Raw genomic sequence first — 13495 nt, forward strand, 5'->3', positions numbered from 1 at the left:
GCCCTTAGGAAACCATTACCATCCAAAGGAAAAGGTGTCAATGGATCTTCAAACATACTGCCTGGTTAGGTTAAAAACTAACCTAGAGCTCATTTGCCAATATTATGAAATGAGACATTATGGAGCTCTCCAGAAAAGGAGTCAGAACAGTGGTCTTTTCCCCCTTCAAAGACTTAACAGACAGTAAAAAAGGATCCATGTTAGTAAGACTTCATTACTTTCACAAAATATGCAAAAGAGTTTACTAGTATAACAGCACACTAGAAGATTAAAATTCAAATACACTTACAAGTTAATTTTGTGATGCGTTCTTCTTGCTTTTTGTTCATCTACTCACTAATCTGCCTCTGGCCCTAGGCCACACATTTGAACTGCCTGTCACAGGGTCCTGGGTTGGAACCCAATGGAGCAGGGAGGGGCCAGGTTCCCCCATTACTGGCCCCACAGACTCTTGCCACTGGGCCACACTATACGTTCAGACACACAACCCCCCCATCATGGTGTTACATAATTTGTCACATTATGACATAACCAACTGTACTGTATATGGCCAAATATCATGCTTACACCTGCAAAAATAACAGGGATTGTATATCTTGTGTAAATATACTCATCTGATCAGTCCTTCTGAGTCTTATAAAACTCTAAAAACGAGAGATCAGAGAGGAAACTGTTTCTTTACATTGTTACTGATTACTATAAGTATCCACTGAATGATTATTGGGACAGATGACTTATTTTTTTATATTTGGGATTAGAGTTTGGAGTTAATGGACTGTAGACAAAAAACACCAAACCCAAAGATAAAATGAATAAAGATTTAGAAAGAAAATCAGATTGGCCAGGATCAAACAGCCATATGGATGCATCTCCGATAGTAAATATTGTGAGACATCTGTTTTAGCTGATAAACTAGCTTCCGGACAGCATTGTGTGTTCAATGTTGTTCAGTTTAAGACTTTTAAATTTGCTGGTAGCATTACTTACAAAGTGCAGTAATGTATAGATAAACAAAATCAGTAGCAACAGAATATAGCAGAAAAATTAATATTCAGCATTCACAAACCCTCAGAAGACATTTACACTAGAGATTTTTTAAGTGTTCTTATGCTGCTGCTTCACTTAGATATAAACAAGTAGACAAATCTTAAAAGTTCCAATTCACTTGGGTTTGATTTACATGGTGCTATAAATACTCACCCCCATTTGGGGGTGGGGCCAGGAGCAGTGGAGTCTGGCGGGGGAAGAGAACGATTTCAAAAGGGAGCAGCTGAAGAAGTGCTCCACATCACCCTTCCCCTTTGTTCCCCACCATGCCTTCACACTCACTGTTTGAGGGCTGGTCTTCTCCACCTCCCCTCCCCCACTTCCTTGTGCCACAGGTTATGGGGAGGTCATCTGGGCCCAGATTCTGGGGAGCATCCTGCCCAATGCCACTGGAGGGATGGGGGTGGAGCAGGGTCAGGTGATTGGCTCCCATCTGGTGGATGATACAGTTTGCTACTTGGGTAGGGTAGCCATTGTCTTCTCCCTGTTTCAGCTCCACTTTTCCCACACTTAAACTGGTATGCTGGATTTCCTATGATGCTGGGGACTAGGCTGTTCACCAGTTTTGCGGTCAAAGCATATTTTCTCATATGGCAAAAATGGAAGATCGCCAAATGATTTTTTTCCACCTTCCATCCAACATTCAGAAGATCTGATTTGGGATTTAAATTACAACTGCTGCAACTATGGCAGGTGGTGAGAAAGCCTTAAGTAACCCAGTAACTGCTTGGGATCTGGTGCCGGGCAGTCACATTGCATGGTAATTCTGTATGCCTCTGTCGTGCACAGCTTGTGACTCCTCTCATCTCAACCACTCTACTTCTGGCATGGAACAGAGGAGGTGGGTCTGGACTCAGGCATCCAGCAGGGTCCCTCGCTGGGCTGAGGACTGAGGGAGGGTACTGGTTCCAGTTGAGACCCAAACTAGAACCACCTTACCAGCCAGTTTGAGGTAGTTTTGCCAGTTTGGCAATAGTTGGCAAATAAGATGCAGCCTTCACATTTAACCACATTACGTGGCCTCACTGTTTCTGCATCCACATCACTGAGATCAGGTCATCAAATTTCCTCTGCTTTAAAAGATTTCAAAAAACTTAGTATGTGTGACAGCCTGTATACCCCTATGTTCAACCCTTTTACAAGATTCTGATAAATTTCATACCAAGTATGCCGTTAGGAATAATCTGAAAATTCATAATTTACTGGTCATTATTGTTCTGGTAAAATGTGTGTGGCAACACTGTATGCAAAGTTAAAGTTATTCTATTGTAGGATATTACTAAAGACGTGTTCTGAGTCTAGGGAAGAGAGTGTAAAACCAGTTCCTCAGAGACAAAAGGTTAGGCAACATGACAGCCAGGTATCAACAAAATCAAAAGTATTTTATTTTCTGTTAGGAATTTAAAATAGCATGGTACTCATTCAAGGTGTATGCCAGGACAGATTCTGTGTCTGACATGGCAAGGTCTCTTGGACCCAATAATCTCTTTGGCTAATCTTCCTGAGTTCTCATGCTCCCCTGTCATTTTTGGCTGCTATCCCCAGAACAAATTATATCAGATTTTGCTGTACAGTAGACAAGTTAAGCCTATCAGAATGCATAATATATAAATGCAGATAACTAAGCTACTTCTGGGTAGGCTGGAAGTAGTTTTATAGTATTTCTACATTCGTATTTACCAAGTAGTTGCATTTACAGTCTTCATTTGATCATTCTGTACTTAAAGATTATATTGCCCAACAACCCACAATAATCTCGATAAAACCAGACAAGAAACTATGGTATTTATTTTGAAGAAAAAAAAAAACCACACACACCAACAAAAACTTTCCACCATTGAAAAATGAATTCCATCATCAAAAATTGTGCAGAAAACTCAGGAAATTCTAACTTAACACTCCCACAGAAAGAAAAGGAGTACTTGTGGCACCTTAGAGACTAACCAATTTATTTGAGCATGAGCTTTCGTGAGCTACAGCTCACTTCATCGGATGCATACTGTGGAAACTGCAGCAGACTTTATATACACACAGAGAATATGAAACAATACCTCCTCCCACCCCACTGTCCTGCTGGTAATAGCTTATCTAAAATGATCATCAAGTTGGGCCATTTCCAGGACAAATCCAGGTTTTCTCACCCTCCACCCCCCCCACACAAATTCACTCTCCTGCTGGTGATAGCCCATCCAAAGTGACAGCTCTCTACACAATGTGCATGATAATCAAGTTGGGCCATTTCCTGCACAAATCCAGGTTCTCTCACCCCCTCACCCCCCTCCCAAAAACCACACACACAAACTTACTATCCTGCTGGTAATAGCTCATCCAAAGTGACCACTCTCCCTACAATGTGCATGATAATCAAGGTGGGCCATTTCCAGCACAAATCCAGGTTTTCTCACCCCCCCCCACCCCCATACACACACAAACTCACTCTCCTGCTGGTAATAGCTCATCCAAACTGACCACTCTCCAAGTTTAAATCCAAGTTAAACCAGAACATCGGGGGGGGGGGGGGTAGGAAAAAACAAGGGGAAATAGGCTACCTTGCATAATGACTTAGCCACTTCCAGTCTCTATTTAGGCCTAAATTAATAGTATCCAATTTGCAAATGAATTCCAATTCAGCAGTTTCTCGCTGGAGTCTGGCTTTGAAGTTTTTTTGTTTTAAGATAGCGACCTTCATGTCTGTGATTGCGTGACCAGAGAGATTGAAGTGTTCTCCGACTGGTTTATGAATGTTATAGTTCTTGACATCTGATTTGTGTCCATTTATTCTTTTACGTAGAGACAGCAGACTGGACTTCTACATAGAGTGCTTCCGCCGACGTGCACGGGCTGAAATTGTGGAAAAGCAGCATCACTTGCCCCATAACCTCAGCCATGCGGAACGCAATGCCATCCACAGCCTCAGAAACAACTCTGACATCATAATCAAAAAGGCTGACAAAGGAGGTGCTGTTGTCATCATGAATAGGTCGGAATATGAACAAGAGGCTGCTCGGCAGCTCTCCAACACGAGTTTCTATAAGCCATTACCCTATGATCCCACTGAGAGTTACCAAAAGCAACTACAGCATTTGCTCAAGAAACTTCCTGAAAAAGCACAAGATCAAATCCGCACAGACACACCCCTGGAACCCCGACCTGGGATATTCTGTCTACTACCCAAGATCCATAAACCTGGAAATCCTGGGCGCCCCATCATCTCAGGCATTGGCACCCTGACAGCAGGATTGTCTGGCTATGTAGACTCCCTCCTCAGGCCCTACGCTACCAGCACTCCCAGCTACCTTCGAGACACCACTGACTTCCTGAGGAAACTTCAATCCATCGGTGATCTTCCTGATAACACCATCCTGGCCACTATGGATGTAGAAGCCCTCTACAGCAACATTCCACACAAAGATGGACTACAAGCCGTCAAGAACGCTATCCCCGATAATGTCACGGCTAACCTGGTGGCTGAACTTTGTGACTTTGTCCTTACCCATAACTATTTTACATTTGGGGACAATGTATACCTTCAGATCAGTGGCACTGCTATGGGTACCCGCATGGCCCCACAGTATGCCAACATTTTTATGGCTGATTTAGAACAACGCTTCCTCAGCTCTCGTCCCCTAAAGCCCCTACTCTATTTGCGCTATATTGATGACATCTTCATCATCTGGACCCATGGAAAAGAAGCCCTTGAGGAATTCCACCATGATTTCAACAATTTCCATCCCACCATCAACCTCAGCCTGGTCCAGTCCACACAAGAGATCCACTTCCTGGACACTACAGTGCTCATAAACAATGGTCACATATACACCACCCTATACCGGAAACCTACTGACCGCTATTCCTACCTGCATGCCCTCCAGCTTTCACCCTGACCACACCACACGATCCATCGTCTACAGCCAAGCTCTGCGATACAACCGCATTTGCTCCAACCCCTCAGACAGAGACAAACACCTACAAGATCTCTGTCAAGCTTTCTTACAACTACAATACTCACCTGCGGAAGTAAAGAAACAGACTGATAGAGCCAGAAGAGTTCCCAGAAGTTACCTACTACAGGACAGGCCTAACAAAGAAAATAACAGAACGCCACTAGCCGTCACCTTCAGCCCCCAACTAAAACCCCTCCAACGCATTACTAAGGATCTACAACCTATCCTAAAGGATGACCCAACACTCTCACAAATCTTGGGAGACAGGCCAGTCCTTGCCTACAGACAGCCCCGCAACCTGAAGCAAATACTCACCAACAACCACATACCACACAACAGAACCACTAACCCAGGAACTTATCCTTGCAACAAAGCCCGTTGCCAACTGTGCCCACATATCTATTCAGGGGACACCATCACAGGGCCTAATAACATCAGCCACACTATCAGAGGCTCATTCACCTGCACATCCACCAATGTGATATATGCCATCATGTGCCAGCAATGCCCCTCTGCCATTTACATTGGTCAAACTGGACAGTCTCTATGTAAAAGAATAAATGGACACAAATCAGATGTCAAGAATTATAACATTCATAAACCAGTCGGAGAACACTTCAATCTCTCTGGTCACGCAGTCACAGACATGAAGGTCGCTATCTTACAACAAAAAAACTTCAAATCCAGACTCCAGTGAGAAACTGCTGAATTGGAATTCATTTGCAAATTGGATACTATTAATTTAGGCCTAAATAGAGACTGGAAGTGGCTAAGTCATTATGCAAGGTAGCCTATTTCCCCTTGTTTTTTCCTACCCCCCCCCCCCCCCGAATGTTCTGGTTTAACTTGGATTTAAACTTGGAGAGTGGTCAGTTTGGAAGAGCTATTACCAGCAGGAGAGTAAGTTTGTGTGTGTATGGGGGTGGGGGGGTGAGAAAACCTGGATTTGTGCTGGAAATGGCCCACCTTGATTATCATGCACATTGTAGGGAGAGTGGTCACTTTGGATGAGCTATTACCAGCAGGATAGTAAGTTTGTGTGTGTGGTTTTTGGGAGGGGGGTGAGGGGGTGAGAGAACCTGGATTTGTGCAGGAAATGGCCCAACTTGATTATCATGCACACTGTGTAGAGAGCTGTCACTTTGGATGGGCTATCAGCAGCAGGAGAGTGAATTTGTGTGGAGGGGTGGAGGGTGAGAAAACCTGGATTTGTGCTGGAAATGGCCCAACTTGATGATCACTTTAGATAAGCTATTACCAGCAGGACAGTGGGGTGGGAGGAGGTATTGTTTCATATTCTCTGTGTGTATATAAAGTCTGCTGCAGTTTCCACGGTATGCATCCGATGAAGTGAGCTGTAGCTCACGAAAGCTCATGCTCAAATAAATTGGTTAGTCTCTAAGGTGCCACAAGTACTCCTTTTCTTTTTGCGAATACAGACTAACACGGCTGTTACTCTGAAACTCCCACAGAAATATCTGTCTGGTAGCACCAGACTGTATATAGTAATGCAAAATGATACTACCTATGCAGAAAAAGTACCAGTTTATAATTGCCATGGGAACCATAAATGAGTTTCTTGACCAAAGAAACCTAATCTGAGTCAAGGTTTTATCACATGGTTGAACAATTCAACCTGAAGTCAGCCTTAGCCAGCAGTTACTACAGTTTATACATCAATCTTTTCTTAATGAATGACAACAGTTGGCAAATGTTGACTTAAGTGGCTTTTGAAGTTTCTTTAAAATACTTAGTTGTCAAATGCAGTATCATAATGCAATGCATCAGTCCATATGAATCCAAGTACAGCTGCTTAGCAGCCTTTTGTGAGCACTTAGTACTGGAATGGTATATTTATTTTCAGTGCAGTTACAGCTATGTTCAATTTCTTAACCAACTTTTTCCAAATTTCACAAAGCACAAACTGTCACCTAGGTCTATATAAATGTCCATTTACTTTTTAAAAATGTTACTAGAGCACAAAAAATACTTAAATTCCACTTTAATGAGGGAGCACTGCATGAAGCTTAGCTTTGTTTTTAGCAACAGTAAGTTAAAAACTTTATCTGTTTGGTTGTGCAACATATATTAGCAATTTTAGATCCATATTTCATAGACACTTGTAACTTTCAGAAACTTATTATGTAAGGCCAAAATTGCTAATATCTATTGTACCCCCCAAAAGGTGAACTGTGCGCTTTGGGAAGTGCATAGACGTATATGCACATTGTTTTTATTTATAAATTAGCATTACTAAGGCATTATAGCACTGAGTCAGCATCTATTAACAACTAACTATGGGTATGTCTACATTGCAATCAAAGGCCTGTGTCACCTGACTTGGGCTCATAGGGCTCAGACTGCATGGCTATAAAACTGCAATGTAGACATTTGGGCTCAGGCTGGAGCTTGGGCTCTGGGTCCCTCATGCAAGCCCAAGTCAGCTGACCCAGTCCAGCCATAGGTGTTTTATTACAGTGTGGACATACTCCATGAGAAAAGTACACACACTTACCTTCAAGTCAAGATGTACTACATTATTTCTGTGTAAAAATGAAACTCCTTCTAAAATCTGCCTCATAAGCCGCTTAACATCTTTTTCTTTGAAGGCTTCTTCCCTTTCAGCCACACACTGGTCAAAGATTTCACCTCCAGCAGCACTATGGAAGAAAAAAAAATCCATTTTAATTTCAAAAGAAATGACACTGTGTCCAACTCATTCTATTCTGGTTATGGTAGTATTTACTATTCTTTAGAATGAAAGACTTTTACACATCAGCCTTACAAAGTTCTGCTTGCCTACAGCAAGCACTTTTGGCAAGCGAATTCTCTCAATATCGTGGTATCATCTCTCTATATCAACAGCATGCTCACCATAGTGTCTGAGCATTTAAAGATGGCAAGAGTGAGTGAATGAACTTTGTAGATAGGCTCAAATTTTCCCTGATAATTACATACTGATACATCAGTGAAAATGTCAAGTGTTTAGAATTATGTAGTGTTAGGGATTTGTAGTCTTCTCTTCTCAATAGTAATAGCAATGGAACTCAAGGAGAAGGAATTATTGTTCTACAATACTGTTCTTTTACTCCATTGACATTATCTATGTTTTTTTTCCTGTAAAAAAAAAAAATCTTTATTCACAACTGGACTAAGCAATCTGGAATGATAATTATTAGTACAAGATTTATATTTCAAAATAAGGCTACAAATTCAAAAAATATCTGACTACATTAAGTGCCTATTAAAAAGTAAATTTTTTCTCTTTATAGAGAATTATTTTTTAAAAGAGATTAAAATGTACATCTGATTAAGCAATGTGAATTAAAGACACATGCATAATTTACACAACTGATTAGATCAATGAACTATAAAATAAAAAAGGGTCTAGTTAGTCTACAATGAGCCTTTAAAGCCATTAATTTCTAGATTAAGTCTTATCAGACATAAAACAAACCAAAAAAGGATTTTAAAAATCTTCAACTGCATACTAGGACTTACAGGAACTAATGGAGAACTCTGTATGAGAGTATCACCAACTTGCAGATGACGGCTTAAGCAAATCCTGTTAAACCATGATTTATGCAGACCATTCTTGGCATTCTGTTTTGTCTGTTTATAGGTTTCTCACAAAATTATAAGATATTTAGTTAGGGCCCTACCAAATCTGGTCTTTTGTGTGCTTTTACCCTATACTATACGGATTTCATGGGGGAGACGAGCATTTCTCAAATTGGGGGTCCTGACCCAAAAGGAAGTTGCAGAGGGGTTGTAAGATTATTTTAGGGGGTGTAGTGGAATTGCCACCCTCATTTCACTTCCTACAGAGCTGGACAGCTGGAGAGTGGTGGCCATTGGCCGGGCATTCGGCTCTGTAAGCAGAACCCCGTCTGCAGCAGTGTAGAAGGGTAGGAATACCATACCGTGCCACCCTTAGTTCTGCACTGCTGCCTTCAGAGTCGGACAGCCAGAGAGTGGCAGCTGCTGACTGAGAGTCCAGCTCTACAGGCAGCACCACAGAAGTAAGGGTGACAATACAATACCATGCCACCCTTACTTCTGTGCTGCTGCTGGCAGCGGCTCTGCCTTCAGAGCTGGGCTCCCGTGGCCAGCAGCCACCGCTCTCAGTTCTGAAGGCAGCGCCACCGCCAGCAGCAGCGCAGAAGTAAGGGTAGCAGTAACACAACTCCCTCTACAATAACTTTGCAATCCCCCCGCCCCAACTCCTTTTTGGGTCAGGAGCCCTACAATTACAACGCCATGAAATTTCAGATTTAAATTGCTGAAATAATGAAATTTATTATTTTAAAAATCCTATGACCATGAAATTGACCAAAATGGACCGTGAATTTGGTAGGGCCCTATATACAGTGGTAAGGATACAGTTTGCTGGTGTTGTCAGCTAAACTGTAGAGAAAAGAAAGTGAAGTAGTAGGAAAGATATGGTCATCAAATATGGCTAGCCACCTACTATAGTCTTTTACATTCAGAAGAGAAAAAAAAGTTGCAGGTTCAGGAACTCAGTCAGCGGGAGAAATATCCCCTTACTGCAGTTACACTAACATGAAAATCCTCCTCTATTAAGAGAGTATTTCCAAACAAAGATCTATGCACTGAAATGTAGAGCAATTATAGCACTTAAACCCAAGAGCTGTTTTATTAGATTCTATTTTTTTATAGGTACTAAGTTATGGAAGTCTTAGAATATGAAAATTCATAAAAAGCTCGATTTTCTCATTTTAGTATATTCAAAGTCTGAGCTCTCAACATATTAATGCAAAGTGAAAATCCAGTGATGCACCAGGCTCCTATAGGGTATGTCTACACTGAGCTGGGGGTGTGATTCCCAACTTGAGAAGATATACTCAACAGCTAGCTCTTGTCAAACTAGCATGCTAAAAATAGAATACAGTTGCAGCAGTGCAAATAGCAAAAGGGAGCAGACACCCTAAGTGTCTATCAGAGATGCTAGATACGTATGCAGGGCAGCTAGCCCTTCCGGCTCCTTGTGCTCTTGCAGCTACATTCTATTTTTAGCATGCTAGCTTGATAAGAGCTAGCTCTTGAATATGTCTTCTCAAGCTAAGAATCATATACCCCGCCCCCCCTCAGCTTGAAGTAGACATACCCTTTGAAGTTCACCATTTCCTTTGCTTTCATCAGCACCATCCATAAGACCACTCTTTAGAAATTTACTTCTTTGCTTTGCAGAAGATTAAGGGCCTAGGCCAACTTCCTTTTGAAGTCAATACAAAGACTTCTGTTACTTCACTGGGAGATGGATTGGGTCTTTACACATAAGGGACTGATCAGTCCTACTGCCTTCCCTGGAAAGTCTTGATGGCACATCTCTGGGTTAGCCATAGTGATGGGCTGAATTATGAAGAAAGGCACAAGATACTGGAATACTAAAATACACTATGTCCACCTGTTTCTCAACCGTGGAGTACTTACTTAAGACTTTTAAGAAACATCAAAAATGCCTTCTGCCTCAGACTTCTGAGATGAAGATTGATTGTACCAAGGGTACCAGAGCACTCAACGATTAGCTGCATCAGTGAGAATACAAATGACATGATTGGAAATCTACATTCTTGCACCTTCCCGATTTTTTGTTATTTGCAGAAGCGGAGGTAGGAGGGGAATGAAGAGAATAATACCACTTTCTGAGAGCTGCCTTTGGAGTCTAGGCTTTCCTAAGGTTTTGAGGACCTTATAAATCAAACAACTACAAACATCCTGAATCAAAGCTGCAGCACTACTCCACATTTTTCATAATATTTGGACTTGCAACATATTTTGCCATCACTAGAAGGATCTGATGGAATAAACTGTGCTGTGGCTGAATTTTAGTGGGATTATAGGTTCAAAAAATTCAAAGGATGACAAAAGTTACAAAACCCAGAAACTCATTTATAATTGAAACAAATCAAGACAGAAAAATGTATTGGGGAATAAAGCAAGAAAGGTCAAGTTACTTGGCTGTCTTGCAGCAGAGAAGGCACACTGCAATAGAAAAGTCAGCTCCATCTGCTGTGATGTTTGGGAAAGATCTCTGGTTTGCTGTAAGTCCTCACCGAATGGATTTGATCCATGAATAGTCACTGAGGGGCATGCTAACTTCAAGGGGAGTAAGTTTTCAATTGCTACAATTTTTCTTTGGTTATAGAGCTGCTTCCCCTCCCCCGCTGTTTAGGAATTGGTATAAATTGGAGTCTACATCAAGGTACAAGCAAGCAAACTATGTTAACAAAGAAGATGTTATATCAGTACAACCATATGGACAAAAACATATTTGAAATCTGATTTTGCTTGTGCAGATCAGTACCTCAGAGGTTCAGCTAGGCATGTAAGTGAGGTTGCAAATTTATTTTAAAACGCATTTATTTTAAATCATCACTATTTTCATGTAAAGATGCAGTTCAAGACTCCAGCTAAAATTTGTGCTTCAGATACATTTTTGAACACTGAGTCCTCCTGCTTCCTAATACTTTTTAAAAAAGTTTAACACAATAGAAGTTAGGCACCTACGTGCTTTTGAAAAATCACACTAGGTACCTATTTGCATCTTTAGGTCTATAAATACTTGTTCAATTCTGGCCTTTAGTATCTGACGAAAACCTAATGTGCTGGGATTTTCTCTTATACTTTGGACATGCTATATAATTTCAGAAGTCTTATAAAAGAGCAATTGCAAATATGAAGCAGAAATGTTTTCAAAATTCACACAAAGCTTTTCTTGAATACTAATTTTTGCACTTTAGAGGACAGAAAAAGGACAACTTCTTCCAGGCAATTCACACTCTGAATATGGTGGTGACGTATTTGGATAGAATTTAAAACACACTGTGACGTGTTGTTGAATAAAATAACTAGTAACCCTTTACAGAAATACAAGAGGAGAAATTTTTGCTAGACTGTTTTGTGTGTCATTATGGCACAGTGAGCATAATTGATGCCCTTAAGCAAAAACAGTCTGCTAGCCATGAGCCAACTCAGTCACAAGTCATTAGAAGTACAATGTCATAATGAACTCCAACAAAAGTCTACTGACTATTCATGTCAAGTTGTGCCAACTGCACTACAGTACATTGTTTTATGTATTTCCTAGCTATACTGCAGTTCAGTTTTTTGGAACCAAAAACAATAGTATGTTTAAAATAAACTTATAGCAATGTCAGATTATTATCATAGCTAATTTATATCACACAATTTGCACATGTATAATGAATTCATTATAGATATATATCTCCTAAATAAAGATAAAGTTGCTTGAGTCCAGTATTAACATTTACCAAATCTTACTTCCAACAAGAGAGTTTCCTTTTTCTTTTCCTACAATTTAAGTAGGCCACACAAAGCTCAGAAAGCCATGCATGGTTCTCAGTAAGTATATGTGCATATACGTCAAAAGTCAAATGGTCTAAACACACAGGACGACTTATATAGACACTGCTGAGATAGAGAAGCAAAAGGGGACATCTTGTATATATGGTACTATTTTTGGTGGGGTCGAGGGGAGGAGATCAGAGCCTTTTTGCTTTGTTTCAGATTGACAGTATAACCTTTTCACTGTCCTTAACAAATAAACGTTCCAGGATATATTGTGTGTATGTAGGGGGTGGGAGTAGGAGGGGGGTATTGATTTCACTAGGTAAAAAGTTTTTACACTCAGACTTTAAAGCGCTATTTAAAGCAAGACCCCTACAAGAATAAAGTGTACTCAGTTCCTAACTATGAATGTCTACAACAGACATGGTGTAACCCCACAAGTTGGTTTATTTAGACAGTTAGTTATTCTCCGATGTAAAAAGGCTCTATTGGTACAAGATGGTGTAAGTCATTGTTTCAAAGCAGTAAAGTGAAGTCGAATTAACAAGATCACAATATCATTACTTAAAGAAGCACTGATTGATTTACACCTTATTTTGCAATATTAAGTCCATTCAATGTCGGTAAAAATAATCAAGAACAGTACCATATACCCAATTAACAGAAATGTTTAGCACAACAACATTTACTCTTCAAGAGCCTAAATGCCTTTTAAATTGCAGCTTGTTGAATGAAGAGTCATTATGGAATTACAGTTTTGGGAGCTTCTCCCAACCCCTCATCTACCTCCACAAGAAATGCTCATGGGAAAACAAACCACAGATTGCAGTGTAGCAGAATCTTCATAAGAACTGGTGTTAAAAATACAATTTAGATAGAGTAAAAAAAGTAATGAGCACAAGTTTTGGATGCTTATGTCTTCATGTCACACCTGTAATTTAACTAACAGGCTCAGAGGAAGTAGAACAACTCAAGAGGTGAGTCTTTTTCAAAACATAAAAGCTATAGCAGTTGGAGTCACTTGCCTCTACTATACTGCCTTGTTTATGAAAGCAAGTACCATGCAGCATTTTTTTTTGAAATTTCAAATGAAATCTTATTGCTAATCATTACTAAAATGTAAATATGTATTCAGTTTAATAGTGAATACATTTTTATCTAATTTTATGTTA

The 13495-nt window shown here is 40.4% G+C and overlaps 2 protein-coding genes across 5 annotated transcripts in view; one reads left to right on the forward strand and one right to left on the reverse strand.

Annotated features, from left to right (window-relative positions):
• COA1 (cytochrome c oxidase assembly factor 1) overlaps positions 1 to 13495 on the forward strand; it is a 135423-nt gene that overhangs the window by 100176 nt on the left and 21752 nt on the right. For 3 of the 4 annotated variants that reach the window (XM_077810979.1, XM_077810981.1, XM_077810978.1), the window contains one exon: positions 3839 to 6322. The exons of the other annotated variant lie outside the window; for it this stretch is intronic. In XM_077810979.1, the coding sequence (XP_077667105.1) occupies positions 3839 to 3892 (54 nt within the window). In that variant the 3' untranslated portion in view covers positions 3893 to 6322. Of the gene's footprint in view, positions 1 to 3838; positions 6323 to 13495 lie in introns of those variants that run through there. 4 annotated transcript variants of the gene reach the window in all.
• The window catches only part of STK17A (serine/threonine kinase 17a), a 63744-nt gene that overhangs the window by 14062 nt on the left and 36187 nt on the right, over positions 1 to 13495 (reverse strand). Inside the window, exon 3 of the mRNA XM_077810977.1 lies at positions 7507 to 7651. Within this exon, the coding sequence (XP_077667103.1) occupies positions 7507 to 7651 (145 nt within the window). The remainder of the gene's footprint in view (positions 1 to 7506; positions 7652 to 13495) is intronic.

Source organism: Eretmochelys imbricata, chromosome 2 (assembly GCF_965152235.1).
Source record: "Eretmochelys imbricata isolate rEreImb1 chromosome 2, rEreImb1.hap1, whole genome shotgun sequence".
In the NCBI taxonomy this organism is placed as follows: Eukaryota; Metazoa; Chordata; order Testudines; family Cheloniidae; genus Eretmochelys; species Eretmochelys imbricata.